At 42.0% G+C, this 13,332-nt stretch overlaps 1 protein-coding gene across 9 annotated transcripts in view; it reads left to right on the plus strand.

Moving 5' to 3' along the window:
- Window positions 1-3,634, plus strand: part of NTM (neurotrimin) — an 813,345-nt gene extending 809,711 nt beyond the window's left edge. For 7 of the 9 annotated variants that reach the window (XM_053367507.1, XM_053367508.1, XM_053367509.1 and 4 more), the window contains one exon: window positions 1,513-3,634. In XM_053367507.1, the coding sequence (XP_053223482.1) occupies window positions 1,513-1,613 (101 nt within the window). In that variant the 3' untranslated portion in view covers window positions 1,614-3,634. The remainder of the gene's footprint in view (window positions 1-1,512) is intronic. The other 2 variants (XM_053367512.1, XM_053367514.1) reach the window with 1 other exon arrangement.
- The last annotated feature ends 9,698 nt before the right edge of the window (window positions 3,635-13,332 follow it).

Here is a 13,332-nt window from a genome sequence, read left to right on the forward strand (position 1 = left end):
TAATATGGGGACTTCAGAGCAAGCAGGACTGAACCTCAACCTGCATTACTCGCATTAGTGTTGAAACTCTAAATAACTTAGAACTCAAATATATGAAAGGCCATCCCCATCTCTTCTGCTTTTTTCGTGTGTTAAGATCTGCTAAGGGGAAATCTCTTGGCAGCTCCACCACAAAGAATAGCAGGCCGGTAGAAAGATTCCATGGAGCAGCCTCTAAATTGTGGAACTCCCCAACAAGGTGTGTCAGTCACCTTCACTGTGCAGCTTTCACCATGGGCTCGTCTACATTTCCATTTGCCCTTCCACTTTCCCCCAGGAAAACCCACAGTTTCACGCTGAGTCAGAACGAAAGACAATTGGGTTTTCTATGGATTGCTGTTTGTTCTGATTTGGCGCTAAATGACAGGTTTTCTGGGAGAAAGCAGCAGGGCAAAGGCAAAACCGCTCAGCCCTGTGCCTAGAAAAGACAGGACAGGCAGTAAACCACAGACCCCTCTGTTCTAGGCACAGGAAAAGCAGTGATGTGGCTGGCACTCTCCCACATCCCCACCAAGCTTTTGTCCTTGTCTTCTTGTTGTGCTCCTATTTCCTTTGGCTTTTGACAACTAAGGAGTTTCATTTTGGGGGATGCATCTCCTTTGCTGAATTTGTGGTGTTCGGTTCACTCTGGAATGGTTTTCGGTACGGTATTTTCATTGTGTGTGTGTGTGTATTCTTTAAATAATTGCATATCCACTTGTAACCCTCTCTGGGACCTTATGGTGAAAGGTGGGTAAGAAATCTTATAATTAATAAGCTTTGGTTCAGGTGTTATTACATGGGTGTTGTGAAGACTGGCTGATCAGCCATGGTTACTGATGAAGAAAGGGGACAGTCTCTGGAAAATGCCATTGCTTTGGGTCCCTGTTTGCTGCTGTTGATGATGATGATGATGATGATGATGATATCACCATCTTGCCTTTTCTCCAGACTGGAACTCAAAGCAGCTTACGCAGATTAAAATGAAATAGGTAAAACACAGAAAGCTAAAAACATTTAAAATATAACTGTTAGAAAGTAATACAACTCTAAGTAAATAAAAGCAACATAAAAAATAAATCTATTAAAATACAGAAAATAAAAACAGAACAGCACTATTAAAGTCCTTTCCTTAAAAAAAAAAAAAGACAATTAGTTCCCAGAAACCTGTCAAAATAAAACAGTCTTCACCTGTGAATGAAAAGACAACAAGGAGGGAGCCAGCTTCTCTAGGAAGGGAGTTCCAAAGTCTGTGAACAGCCACTGAGATGGCACTCTCCCACATCCCCACCAAGCTTTTGTCCTTGTTTTCTTGTTGTGCTCCTACATAATAAATAAATAAATTTGACTAGGGTAGACAGGGGTTAGTTTGGAACCAGCCGTGGCAATAACCATAGTTTCGCCATAGCTGATAATAGCCTCTGGCCTGTTTGCTTCTTCATTCCATTGCTTATTATTCCATTCACTGACATGGTGCCTTCTGTCTTTCCACAGGCCCTGGAGCAGTGCATGATGGGAACAGTGGCGGATCAAGAAGAGTTGGCTGCATCTGGCTGCTCCCCTTCCTTCTGTTGCAACTGCTGCCCAAGTTTTGACCCTGTCAACCATGGCGATAAGATGACGACGGAGAAGAAGAAGATAAAGAAGATGAAGAGAAGAATATTACAATTTTTTTAAAATAATCATAATAGTAAGAGTATATTATGAGGAAATATTGGGGAGAGAGAAAGGGAATCTGAAAAAAGAAGAGTCCAAATTGTTCTGCTGATGTTTCAACACAACTGAGTGTTTCGTTTTCTTTCTTTTGGGTTTTATTTTTCTCATCCACTCCCTCCCTCACCATGGACAAGGAATGCAGCTGTTGGGGACCAACCAGTGCATTTGGCTGAGTGACCATTGATCCCCATCTGCCCATCCCCACACTAGCAAGGCAGCTGACTCAGTTTTTTCTTTTCTCTGAAATCTGCCCAACTCTGGAGGATTATGGTGTCGACTACCCTGTGCACAAAATACGTCACAGTTCCCCCCCCAACCCCACATACACCTCTGGTCCCCTTCCCTCCTCTTCATGGACTGCGCTGTCAGTTTGCTTCTTTGAGTGCAAACTATGACGAAACAATGACAGGACCACAACCACTCTGATAAAGCAACAGCCACCACAAGCAGCTTCAAGGAAAAGGGAAAACACGATGATGACCCAAAATCACATGATTGTTAAGACATTGATTCATTGTACTACATGGATGTCATGGATAATAAGGGATTCTGAGTCATTATTAATTTTATTAATTATATTTTCTGATATGAGCCTAGAACTGTTAGTTCATAAAAAACACACCACAAAAATACAAAAAAAGAGAGGAAAAATGGGGTGGGGGAGAGAGAAAAGTAAGTTTATTATTAAGAACAAATTGGCTAATGGGATTCTTAACTGGCTTACAAGGAGGTGGAATGTCAATGTCTCTGGCTGTTTATCAGATGGGTCTGGATACAATTTGACCCGTCCAGCAGAAGCAAGAGAGAGAGAGAGAGAGAGAGAGAGAGAGAGAGAGAGAGAGAGAGGGGACAAGCAAGTAATGCCTCCACCAGCATTATCGAGTTTTCATTCATTATTCTGGTGTTCAACTCAAGAAGGTTTTCCACTGTCTTCATACTGTTTGGAAGTACAAAGGTTGATGCTCACTGTATCTTGAGTTAGATGGATATGCTTATTCTTTTTATGAGCTATATATATATATATATATATATATATATATATAGTATATATAAATATACATACATATATATATAAATATTATAATAATTATTATTTTGTTAGCATCCTAGCACATTATTTCTCAGCCAGGTCCTTCTGCCGACATTACTGCATGCTGTATATGAAGTTAGCTGTGTATTGGTCTTTTCAGACACAAGGATAGAGTTTTATTGGTAACTGTGTAATTAATTCCTGCTTTTTCTTTTGTTTTTCTTTCTTTTTCTTTTTCTTTCCTTTTTCGGCCTTTCCGTGGGTTATTTACATGTTGAAGACATTTATATAAAAAAAAAGAAAAGAAAAAAGAAAAGAAAGAATGAAAAAAAAACACATAACAATTCTGCAGTGTCTCTTTCCATATATGGATTTCTATAAATGGGGAAAACAGTGGTAATTAAAACCAACACACAACCTTTATTTTCCCTGTGCTACACAGCTTTGGATAGGAACACAACAAGGACACAGAGAAAAATAAAAATAAACGACGTTTCAGTGAATAGTACATCTTTTTAAAAAGAACCCTCCAACACACACATATGCACATACCCCGTGTCTACTAGAGAAATTGACTCACATCAGTTTTGTTCTCTCTTTTCCTTTTCAATGGATAGAATTGGAGAGTTGCACCTTGATGACGGACGGTTTTGGGGATAGCTCAGTAGATGGAGACCTCCTTTGTCCTTGATTTGTTTGGAGGTCAAAACTGGAGGTTGTATCTGACTTTACATTAAAAAGAAAAAAGAATATGTTCCATGTTCCTCTTCAGACTGATTGTGATACCTCATTATTAAGCTGGTTGTGGAAGAGATGTGCATATATAGCTAATGCAGCAAAACAAATCATCAATAAAATGTTGAACTTAAACTCTGATATAGGACAGATCTTCAAGGGCAGGGTGCAATGCCAGTTTAGCAGGGTGGTGGGGTAGGAGACCACAAGAGAATTAGCTGCTCCTGCTGTGTGCAGGTCTCAGTAAGAGTTCCTAGTTGGGTCTTTTTGCCCAGTGTCCATTAACTTGATGGTAGATAAAGAATGCATTGAAAAGGATATGTTGATGCAATGTGGCCGGAATGCGGGGAACCAAACATCTCTGGATCACTCTGGGCTGAACATAAATGGATATGACCATCAACTTGGGTTAGTGTTACTTTAATAATTCAACAGTATGTGTGTGTGTGTGTGTGTGTGTGTGTTGGTGTCTCATGAAATGGTCCCACAAAAATGAGAATCACGCTGCAGGTGACATGACATATCTTATTGAACTAGCAAGCCCAAAGTTGTTTCCCTGCTTTCTTGACTCCTGTGGATCCTTAATTCTTCTTCCCATTGTTGTTCATGATTTCCTTGCTTGCACTGGCTGCATGGTTGGAATCTCATGCCCCTTGGCTCCTGCCTACCACCCTTCCCTTGACTGGTTGCCCTCTGTTTCTCTAGCCTTACTCCTCATTCATCTATCATTGGGCTGATCTTCCAGCTTCCTGAGCTAGAAGGTTAACCTAGACCTTTCCATATTTGATTTCTCTTCACTGTTGGCCTCAACATGGATGTTGTACATTGAATGGCTATGCACATATCAGTTAGTTATCAGAAACTCTGGACCAGCATTCCCATACCAAGTACAGGGTGAGTCCTTTAAAAGAGGCCCCATGGATACAGAGTGCCCATGTTCCACAGGGCCTCTTTTAAAAGACTCACTCTGTACTATCCTCCAGATGTTCCAGATGACATTTACCATCATCCCTGGCCATCATAGTGAATAGTCAAGGAAGATGGGAGTTGTAGTCCAAAACCTCTGAGGAATAACATGGAGAGGAGGAAGTTCTAAGCCTTCTTTCCCTTTCCCTTTCCCTTTCCCTTTTTCTTTCTTGTTCAGGGTCCTGATGGAGAAAGCGAGCAAGCATTTTAAGATCACAAAGTCTTCCTTCTTACAAAAGGCCTGCAAGTCTGATAGATCATATTCTCCTTCACAATCTTGGTCCAGCGAGAGGCAACATCCTGTCTACTAGTTAGCTTCTGTAACCTTTGCAGCCTTATTTATACATACATACATATATACATACATACATACATCATCAAAAGATATCAGAGCAGTTCCATGTGGACGGCTAAATGATTGTAATTCTGCCCCCTTATGTGCTGGCCTGGATTAGACCATGACCTCCAAATCTGGACACAGCCCACCAGCCTGCCCTATTTGTTCACCCACCACAGCCTGAATAAACCACCTTCCTTGGTTACTGGCCTGGGGCTACAAAACCAAGCATATGGGTGATACCACACATAGCAGACCATGATACACTGTGTCGATCAGCTGCCTTTGGTGGGCCACAAGCTGCATGGGACATCTCAAAAAGAAAGAACTGCTGCTTATCACGTAGGGAAGTAGTTAAATGGAGAGAAGAGTGTCCTTCAGGAGGGATACCACGGAGTGCAAGATGCAGAATTGCAAGTAATGAGGTCTGGGAAACAGAGACATAAAGGTTACAACTGGGATTTTATTGTATTTTTTTACAGTCCTTTCTCTCCATAGATGCTTAGATGTTAGTGCTAGAAGGGACAGTTAACCTCCTTGCCTGATCTTGTCCTTGATTGCAGGTCATAGACTTTTGATCAGTGCAGTGCAATGACATTCCCTCTAGCTATAGTGGGTGAGCAATAGCGAAGGCGCAAAGGTTATAAAAGAATCTGTGTTCAGTGCACACTGCAAATGGAAATCTTCCTCCAAATACTGGCTAAGTGACAATGTTTCATTTCCATCACCAAATGTAGCCAATGTGGTGCACCACACTGAGGTATTCCTCATCAACGATCTACATCAATAGCTTTTGCCATGTGGAGGGCAGCAGGAAGACTCACCACTCAATGTCTCCATGGTGGTGCCCCTCCAGAAGTTATGGACTACAGCTTCCATCAATCCCTGACTGTTGATTATTGTGCTTGGGAATGATGGGAGTTGTAGTCCAAAAAACAGGTGGAGGTCACCACATTGGCTAACCCAAATGTTTCCTATGCAGGAGTGAATATGAATAGAAGCATGAATAGCACAAAATGCAAGGAATAGACTAAGTTTTGCTGACATTTTGCTTACAAGGCCCCTGCAAGACAAGCTGTATGTTGCATTTGTGGGGGAATTCCCCTTGGGGTTACAAGTATGGAGGCTCACCTCCAATTCCCAGTCAGTCAGACTTTAGTCAGTAATGCATTACCAGGCAGAGTGCAAAGAGTCTGTGATAACTTTCTATCAGGACACACAATATATAGGCAAATTATACATAATCTTCTTTTTTAAAAAACTTTTTATTAAAATTTCAAAAATTATATAAAGACATAACAAAACAAAAATACAAAAATAGAAACAGACAAGAATAAAAAGGAAAAAAAACAAGTATACTTTCTATCCCTTATTTTCTTATGACTTACTTCCCCGACTTCCTCATACCTCCCCTTTCTGTATTCCAGTTTCTAATTTATTGATTCAGCAAATCCTTTCCCTAAATTTCATTTAATTTTTAACCTTTCTTTCTTTTTACTTATCCGTTACAGCTGAAAACCACATAGATTCTAAACCAGCGTCATACTAACATTCATTAATTTTGCAATGTTTCTTAAGATAGTCCTTAAATTTCTTCCAATCTTCCTCCGCTATCTCTCTCCCCTGGTCTCGGATTCTGCCAGTCAAAATTATACATAATCTTCAACCACCCCAGCACTTCACCACCTCTCATCCAGCCACAGTCCATGAAATGCAACCCTACTCAACCAATTTTTTACTGAATGTGTCTGAACCCTCCCTGTATCTTATATGGAGGGAGTTGTTGCTGTTGTTGTTGTTGTTGTTTGCTTTAATAGTCAGTGTTAACTTCCTCTTTAACTGGTTCTTACCACTCTTGTGGTCGGGTCATATTCTTGCGTACGTGACACTCACCTCACTAATAATGGATCTAACGGTAATTCCACCTCATACTTGCCAAGGGGACCAGCATGCCTGTGGCAAGACTGTTGAATATTAGTAGTCGTTGTCGTCATCATCATAGTATTACATTTATTTCCTGCCCTTCAGGTCCATGCTTCCAGGCGGGTTACAACAATTTAAAATTCAGAACTGAAAGCAGCTAAAATATTTTGCATTCACAAGAATACACTGCATCCTGAATGGGACATCTCAGATGCCGAAGGCAAAGAGGAGCATCTTCAGCACTCACTGTAAGCTTTATAGTGAAGGTGCCAGGTGTACCTCTGTGGGCAGGGAGTTCCACAGCTTGGGGGCTGCCACAGAGAAGGCCCTCTCCCTGGCCACCACCACTCCTGAACTTCTTAGGCTGGTGGAACTACCAAGAGGGCCCCCTTCTGTTGATTTTGAAACCTGGCAGGGTCTGTAGATAATATTACAGATATTTGGGGCCTGAGCCATTTAGGGCTTTGGGCATTAATATAAGCACCTTGAACTGAGCCTGGAAATGAACTGGAAGCCAGTTTAGGACTGGCTGTCATTCAGTATGACTCAGATCATCACATAATGAGGTTCCTCATGTATGATCCACATCAATAGCATTCTTCATTCTTCTTCTTTTACCATGAATGACAAGATAACACTTCCTCTGTTCTCCACGCGCACAAACTCTGACTGCAGAGTATTTGGTGTTTGCTCATTGGATCATTGACATTCACTTGCCACAAGATGTTGTGATAACTGGGAACTTTCTTGGCTTTCAGTATTAATTGGACAAATTTGTAGGATGGATCTATCAATGTCTGTCACCCACAATAAGACAGGGTTTTGTTTTTTTCAGGAAAAAAGAAACTCATGTGTTCAGAGTCAAGGTGCTATAGCCAACTAAATTCTACTCTGGAATGATTGTTAAACCAGTTTAAGCCTCTAGTGCAGATACACCCAAGAAGTTAGCATGCATGTAGGGCTCTGACCTGATATCTTCTCCCACAAAAAACGCAAGCCCCCATTTTGCCCACTGTGAAAGATGATCAACAAGTCTGCAAATGTTTGCCCTTGCACAGTTCCTGGGATCCGCCCTCCCTGGTCCTTTTAGAAAAATGTCTATGTATATCCATATCATACCCAGAATGGAAGGTAGATCTGTGCAATGGCTTCAATCAAATAACAAGGTGAGCACGTGGGTTCAGACTGAGTGAGCCCTTCCAAGATGAGGCACACACACCAAACAGAACAGGGTCATGGTCCAAAGTGTTGCATCACTTTGGGGTGGGGCCTTGGAAGAGCCAGGCTGGGGTGAATGAGGGGTAGGGATTTACTTATAAGCACAGACCTGATACATTCTGCCCAGCTTCGCTCACTGGTGTGGATGGCAAGCAATGAAATAGCCATAATAGCCATGAGTGAAAAGTAACAACCAGGAATGTGCCAGACATGCACACAGAAAAATATGATCTTTGTTACCCCTTTTAGGTGGAAGGCAGTCGTCCAGAAACACTGCAAGTTAACAGCAGGAGCCTGTTTTTTCCAATTCTTCGTAAGTTTACTCCAAATATGGGGATGGCGGGGAGCAGAATGAATGAATTTTGAGTGGCCTATGACCAGATATATAGGTTTGCCCACCAACTAGCACTATGATTAGCGCTTCTCTCTTTTCTTTCTTTCACAAAACCACTTCTACTTTTCTTAATAAGGGGAAGGGCTGTAGCTCAGGTGTAGGGCATCTGCTCTGCATGCAGAAGGTTCCAGGTCCAATCCCTGGCATCTCCAGCTTGGGCTGGGAATGCTCCCCCCACCCCTGCCATCTGAATTCCCGGAGTGCTGCTACCAGTCAGTGCAGACAGTACTGAGCTAGATGGACCAGTGTTATGACTCAATATATGGCAGCTTCTCGCAAGGTTATTTCCGCCTTAGGAATTCTTTTGTTGTGCTCAGCCCTTTGCTTCATTCCTCCTGAATTCAGAAGGCGTAAATAGGACTGTTCCGCTAAATGGCTTTAGCTGAGTAGGAGAGCATTTGCTTTGCATGCAGAAGGTCTCAGGTCCAACCCCTGACATACCACAGTAAGGCTGGGAGAGACACATGCCTGAAACCCTGGAGAGCTGCTGCTCTTGGTAGACGATACCGAGTCTGACTCTATGGCAGACAGCTTCCTATGTTTAATAAGCTCTTCTGAATTGCTCTGTGGCTTGGTAAACATTAGCCATTGCCAGCTCCTTATTATTCAACTCTTCCACCATAAATGCCCTTTGAGCCTGTCCCCTTTGCAGCATTTGCAATTCTGTCCTTGTTGATGCTCCTGAGAACAACCTCAAATAAGCCACATTATTACTTATTGCTCCTTATTTGACAAAATGTGGCTTATTTGACAAAAGTCCCCTCACCTGCACCCATTGGCACCTGCACCCATTTTCGACAACCTTTTTGAATTATAAGGCATCTAGGTTCCCTGTAGTGTCATGTCAGTCTCCCTCTGCTCCACCTTTCCTTGCTCTTATGATAACAATGGTATAACAAGGCCATTGGAGAAAATGGTTCATAGTACTCTGTGGCTGTCCTCTCCTTGGACCTTTTATGCTGCCTGAGAAAAACTGTTGATGATTTACAGTGAAAATGCCTATTTGTACAGCTTGGGATTTTGCTTGTGCATTGGGTAAGCTAGGGATGGGCAAATTCATCTACTTCGAGATCTCTCAATTTCTCATTTTCCCAGTCTTAAGTTCAGTCCTCCACAAATGTTCCGCACATCAGCTTGCAAAGTTTTAAAGTCCTCATCAAACTGCACTGGTATTATAATATGAACTTTATCCTAAAACAGTATACACATTTCTGTATGTCATTCTGCCGGATATACATACATTTTTGCAAAGCATTTCCCCGTAATTTACAAATTTTTGGAAAACAATTTTCCCGTATATAATGTGCTTATATATATTATTTGCACAAATTATCCTAGTATATGCATTTTTTTGTATACATTACTTGGCTGGAGAACTACCGTACAAAATTCAGAGAAGTGCAAATTTTAAAGGCTGTTCTTCGGTTCATGATTTGTTTGCATATAATAGTTAAAATAACACAAAAAAATCCATTATATTCGGGAAAATTGTTTGCAAACAAAATGTGTATATTTGTCAAAACTGTACAAAAGCACATTTATTAGAGGAAATTCATACTGAAATGAATTTTCATAAGGATTGTGTGTTTTTTTAAGAATCCAAATTTCTGTGGAAATGCGGAGAACTGAATTTAATACTGCTTAAATAAGTAACTGAGATTCAGGCAGGGGCCTTTCCCAGCCCTACCTTGAGATGTCAGGAATCAGATCCCAAGGCATGTGAATCATATGCCACTGAGCTATGGCCCTGCCCATATGTTGTGGTAAAGAAGCAGAGGGCAATAGAGGCTACATTCACACAGCCATTTCTTCTGCCTCCCCAATGTTTTCCAAACTATTAACATGTGTGTTATATTTGAGCTGCCATACAATGTAAAAGCCATTTCTGGAAAACTAATGGAATGCGGTGTGTGAGTGTTCATTCCAGTGTTTGATTCCAGAAATAAAATATTTTTGAAGTCCCCTTAACCTAGAAAAATTGTGGAAGAGACAAAATGTGGGGCAGTATGCAGGCATGCCATCTTTCCCTGCCATTTTTAAGGAGGGGAGTGTTGGAACAGAAGCAAGCATGTATGGAAAGCTATGTTGTCCAATGACGTTCATTGTTGTGTCACACCACGCCCACCAGTGTGAATGAGATTTATTGTAACATGCCGGTATTTCACTCCAAAAGCCACAGTTCCATAACACAAGAGCTACTGCAATGTGGAAGGAACGTTAGAAAATGGGACAGTAGTGCTCATAGAATAACAAGGAAAACGAGTGCAATATTCACCATGTCTGAATGCACCCTAAGGGAGCACAATTCATTGGCTACCAATCCTAGCCACAGGCTGCGGATTGCCCTTGCCGCAGCTTTTGGCTCCTTGAGTTGTGGCTGTATGCATGGGAGGTTGAAACCAGTTTCCACTAAAATGGTTTTTGGAGTCCCTTAGCAGGGAAAGCAGAACAGAAGAAGGAAATCTGATTAAACCATAGTTGACATGCGAACGGCTGTCAGCTTTCAGCTCTTTTGAGCTCCCTTCTGGGGTCATAACTCCATTAATCTAATATTTAAAATGTAATATTGAAAACACTGGGCTGGCTCCTCGGGTGGTATAAATCATCCTAACCCCATTGACTCTTCACACAGCCTGGTGGTTTACACCCACTAAGGATTGGCCCCGGGTTCCCTCTTCCACACAGTATGTTTATACAAAAGACAGCAATGCAGCTAATGAGGTATAATTGCACTGACCCGGAGAATGTAGCTATATTAACTTCCACTGCTTGTAAGTTCTCTTTTGTCATTCTGGCTCCTGTGTCTTCATCCCTGCTTTTTTAATTTTACTGTACACCACAATGAAGGCAACACAGGTCATGGCATCAATCTATGCCATCCTGGAGAGGGGGCTCATTGACTGAAGGCAGCTTCCAACCCCATGTAAACATAGCAAAACACACTCTCATGCGATGTTCACATGATAATGGCCAAGCATGCAATCAGCATCACAAAATGACTGTACAAGTAATAGAGCTATGTGCAAATGGTCTCTCAAAAATCTGCCCCTGGGCAGAGAAATTGAGGTGGGGAGGGGACAATTTCACCAGATTTCTAAAGAAGAAAGAGCAATTCTGTGTCAGTTTCTCAGGGGTGAGACTCGCCATTGTCAGTGGCAGAAGTGCATCTTCTCCATCCGATTATCCTCAATCCAGGGCCAGCCAGCCCACCGGGCAGAGTGAGACAGTTGCATCAGGCAGGAGATCTGGCCTCTGAAGGAGTTCACCACACACTGCTGCCACTGCCTCAGTGCCTACCTGCCACTGCCTGCTCCTCTCTAGCCTCTTTCTACTCTCTGATTGCCTTCAGCATGGGGGAAGGGGGCAGCTGAAGAACAGGAAGTAAAGGCAGGGGTGACATTTTCTGTTTTTCCTCAAGTCCATCTAGCTATCTAGCTATCTAGCATTGATCAACTGTATGACTTGACAAGCTGTCTGTTCACTATGCATTTGGAAACCTCTTAAGATGTTGTAACCAAATGTTGCATGATCATTCCTGAGATCAAGGCACTGGTTTTTGTCTGTGCTTGAATACAGTTGGATGTTGAATACATGTTGAATCAAGATGGCAGACTGAACATTTCAGAACTCCACTGATTTTCGCCACTGGTTTCAAATCTGCACTTTCTTGTTTGTTTCATGGAATATTGGCTCTAAGGCTGTTGTTATATTTAAACATAGAACAATCTAGTCAGGGCAGGAAAGAAACTCTCCCTTCCAGGCCTACTATGATCCTGATCAGCCTCACCAACCCCCCTGCCCCGTTGTTACTTGCTTTTTAAAAGCAGTGTAAGTTAAATGTGACAATACATTTACAATTGCATTGAGCTTGAATGTTAAGAGAGCTGAAGGTTGAAATCAGCACCTTTAAATTGGCTTGGTTGGGTGTGTGTGTGGAAAGATAACTGTTGAAGATCTTTCAAAATAGGTGTTATATGATCACTGAGTCTCAGTCTTTTGTGTTCCTTTTTCTCTTCCAGTGGCTTGATTTGGAGAGATCGCTTTTAGCAGCTTGTGCATGGCTATCGCACCGGAGAATGCTTGCTAACAGCACAATCGATACGCTACAAGCCTGTTTTTGTATAATGCCTTTCATAGAGCTGGCAGTCTTTAGAGTGCTTTGCAGAGTTATGGCATGGCGCAAGCCATGATACGGTCCCTGCTACAAATTGCAGAGCACGGCTTATGCAGAGAACAAATGGAAATGTTTAGTTAATGGGTTAAGTGCAGATGGTGGAAGCAACTGAGAGAGCTGCACGGGAGGGAAAGAGGTTTTGGAAAACTGGATAGGGAACCATTCGGATGGTGGGAGTTTCTGAGAGTAAGGATGGGCAAATCTGCCCATTTTGGTTGTTTCCCTTTTCCCATTCTTCCACATTTTAAGTTATCCTATATTTCCCCATCTATTTGCATTTTTTAAAATGGTGCTCATGAAAATTCAGCTCCATTTTTGTGCCAATTTCTTCTCAGTATTGTAAGCAAACTTAACACATTTTTGCAGTACAATTTTTCCTAATATGATGCATTTTTATATTGTTGTATGCGACCCCAGTCTCTAAGTTGTGAGAGACTCCAGGGGATCCAAGTGCTTACCCAGGGTTCAGTTTCCTTGGAATGAAGGTCATTTGAGACGGTGGTAACTTTTAGGATGTATGGTTTTGTTCACACATACATGTCCCTAGCCTGGGCAAAGGATAGAGGGGCTCACAGCATTAACACCCAGATAGATCTTGCTTCCCCTTCAGGTTTCCAGGGGAGCCTCAAAGTTCAGCAGAGAGCACAACATGTCTCTGTGCCTCCAGCTTCTCACATCAAACTCCTTCGATAATAATTCTGCCTATTGTGATGGTGGGGGCACCCATTTTTTCTATGGCAACCTCTTTGAACTTGCAAATTGTGGTATTTAACTGGCCACTCAAAACCATTACTTAGACAAAGGAACTAGTTTGGCAGCTT

This window comes from Podarcis raffonei, chromosome 15 (assembly GCF_027172205.1).
Source record: "Podarcis raffonei isolate rPodRaf1 chromosome 15, rPodRaf1.pri, whole genome shotgun sequence".
NCBI lineage: Eukaryota > Metazoa > Chordata > Lepidosauria > Squamata > Lacertidae > Podarcis > Podarcis raffonei.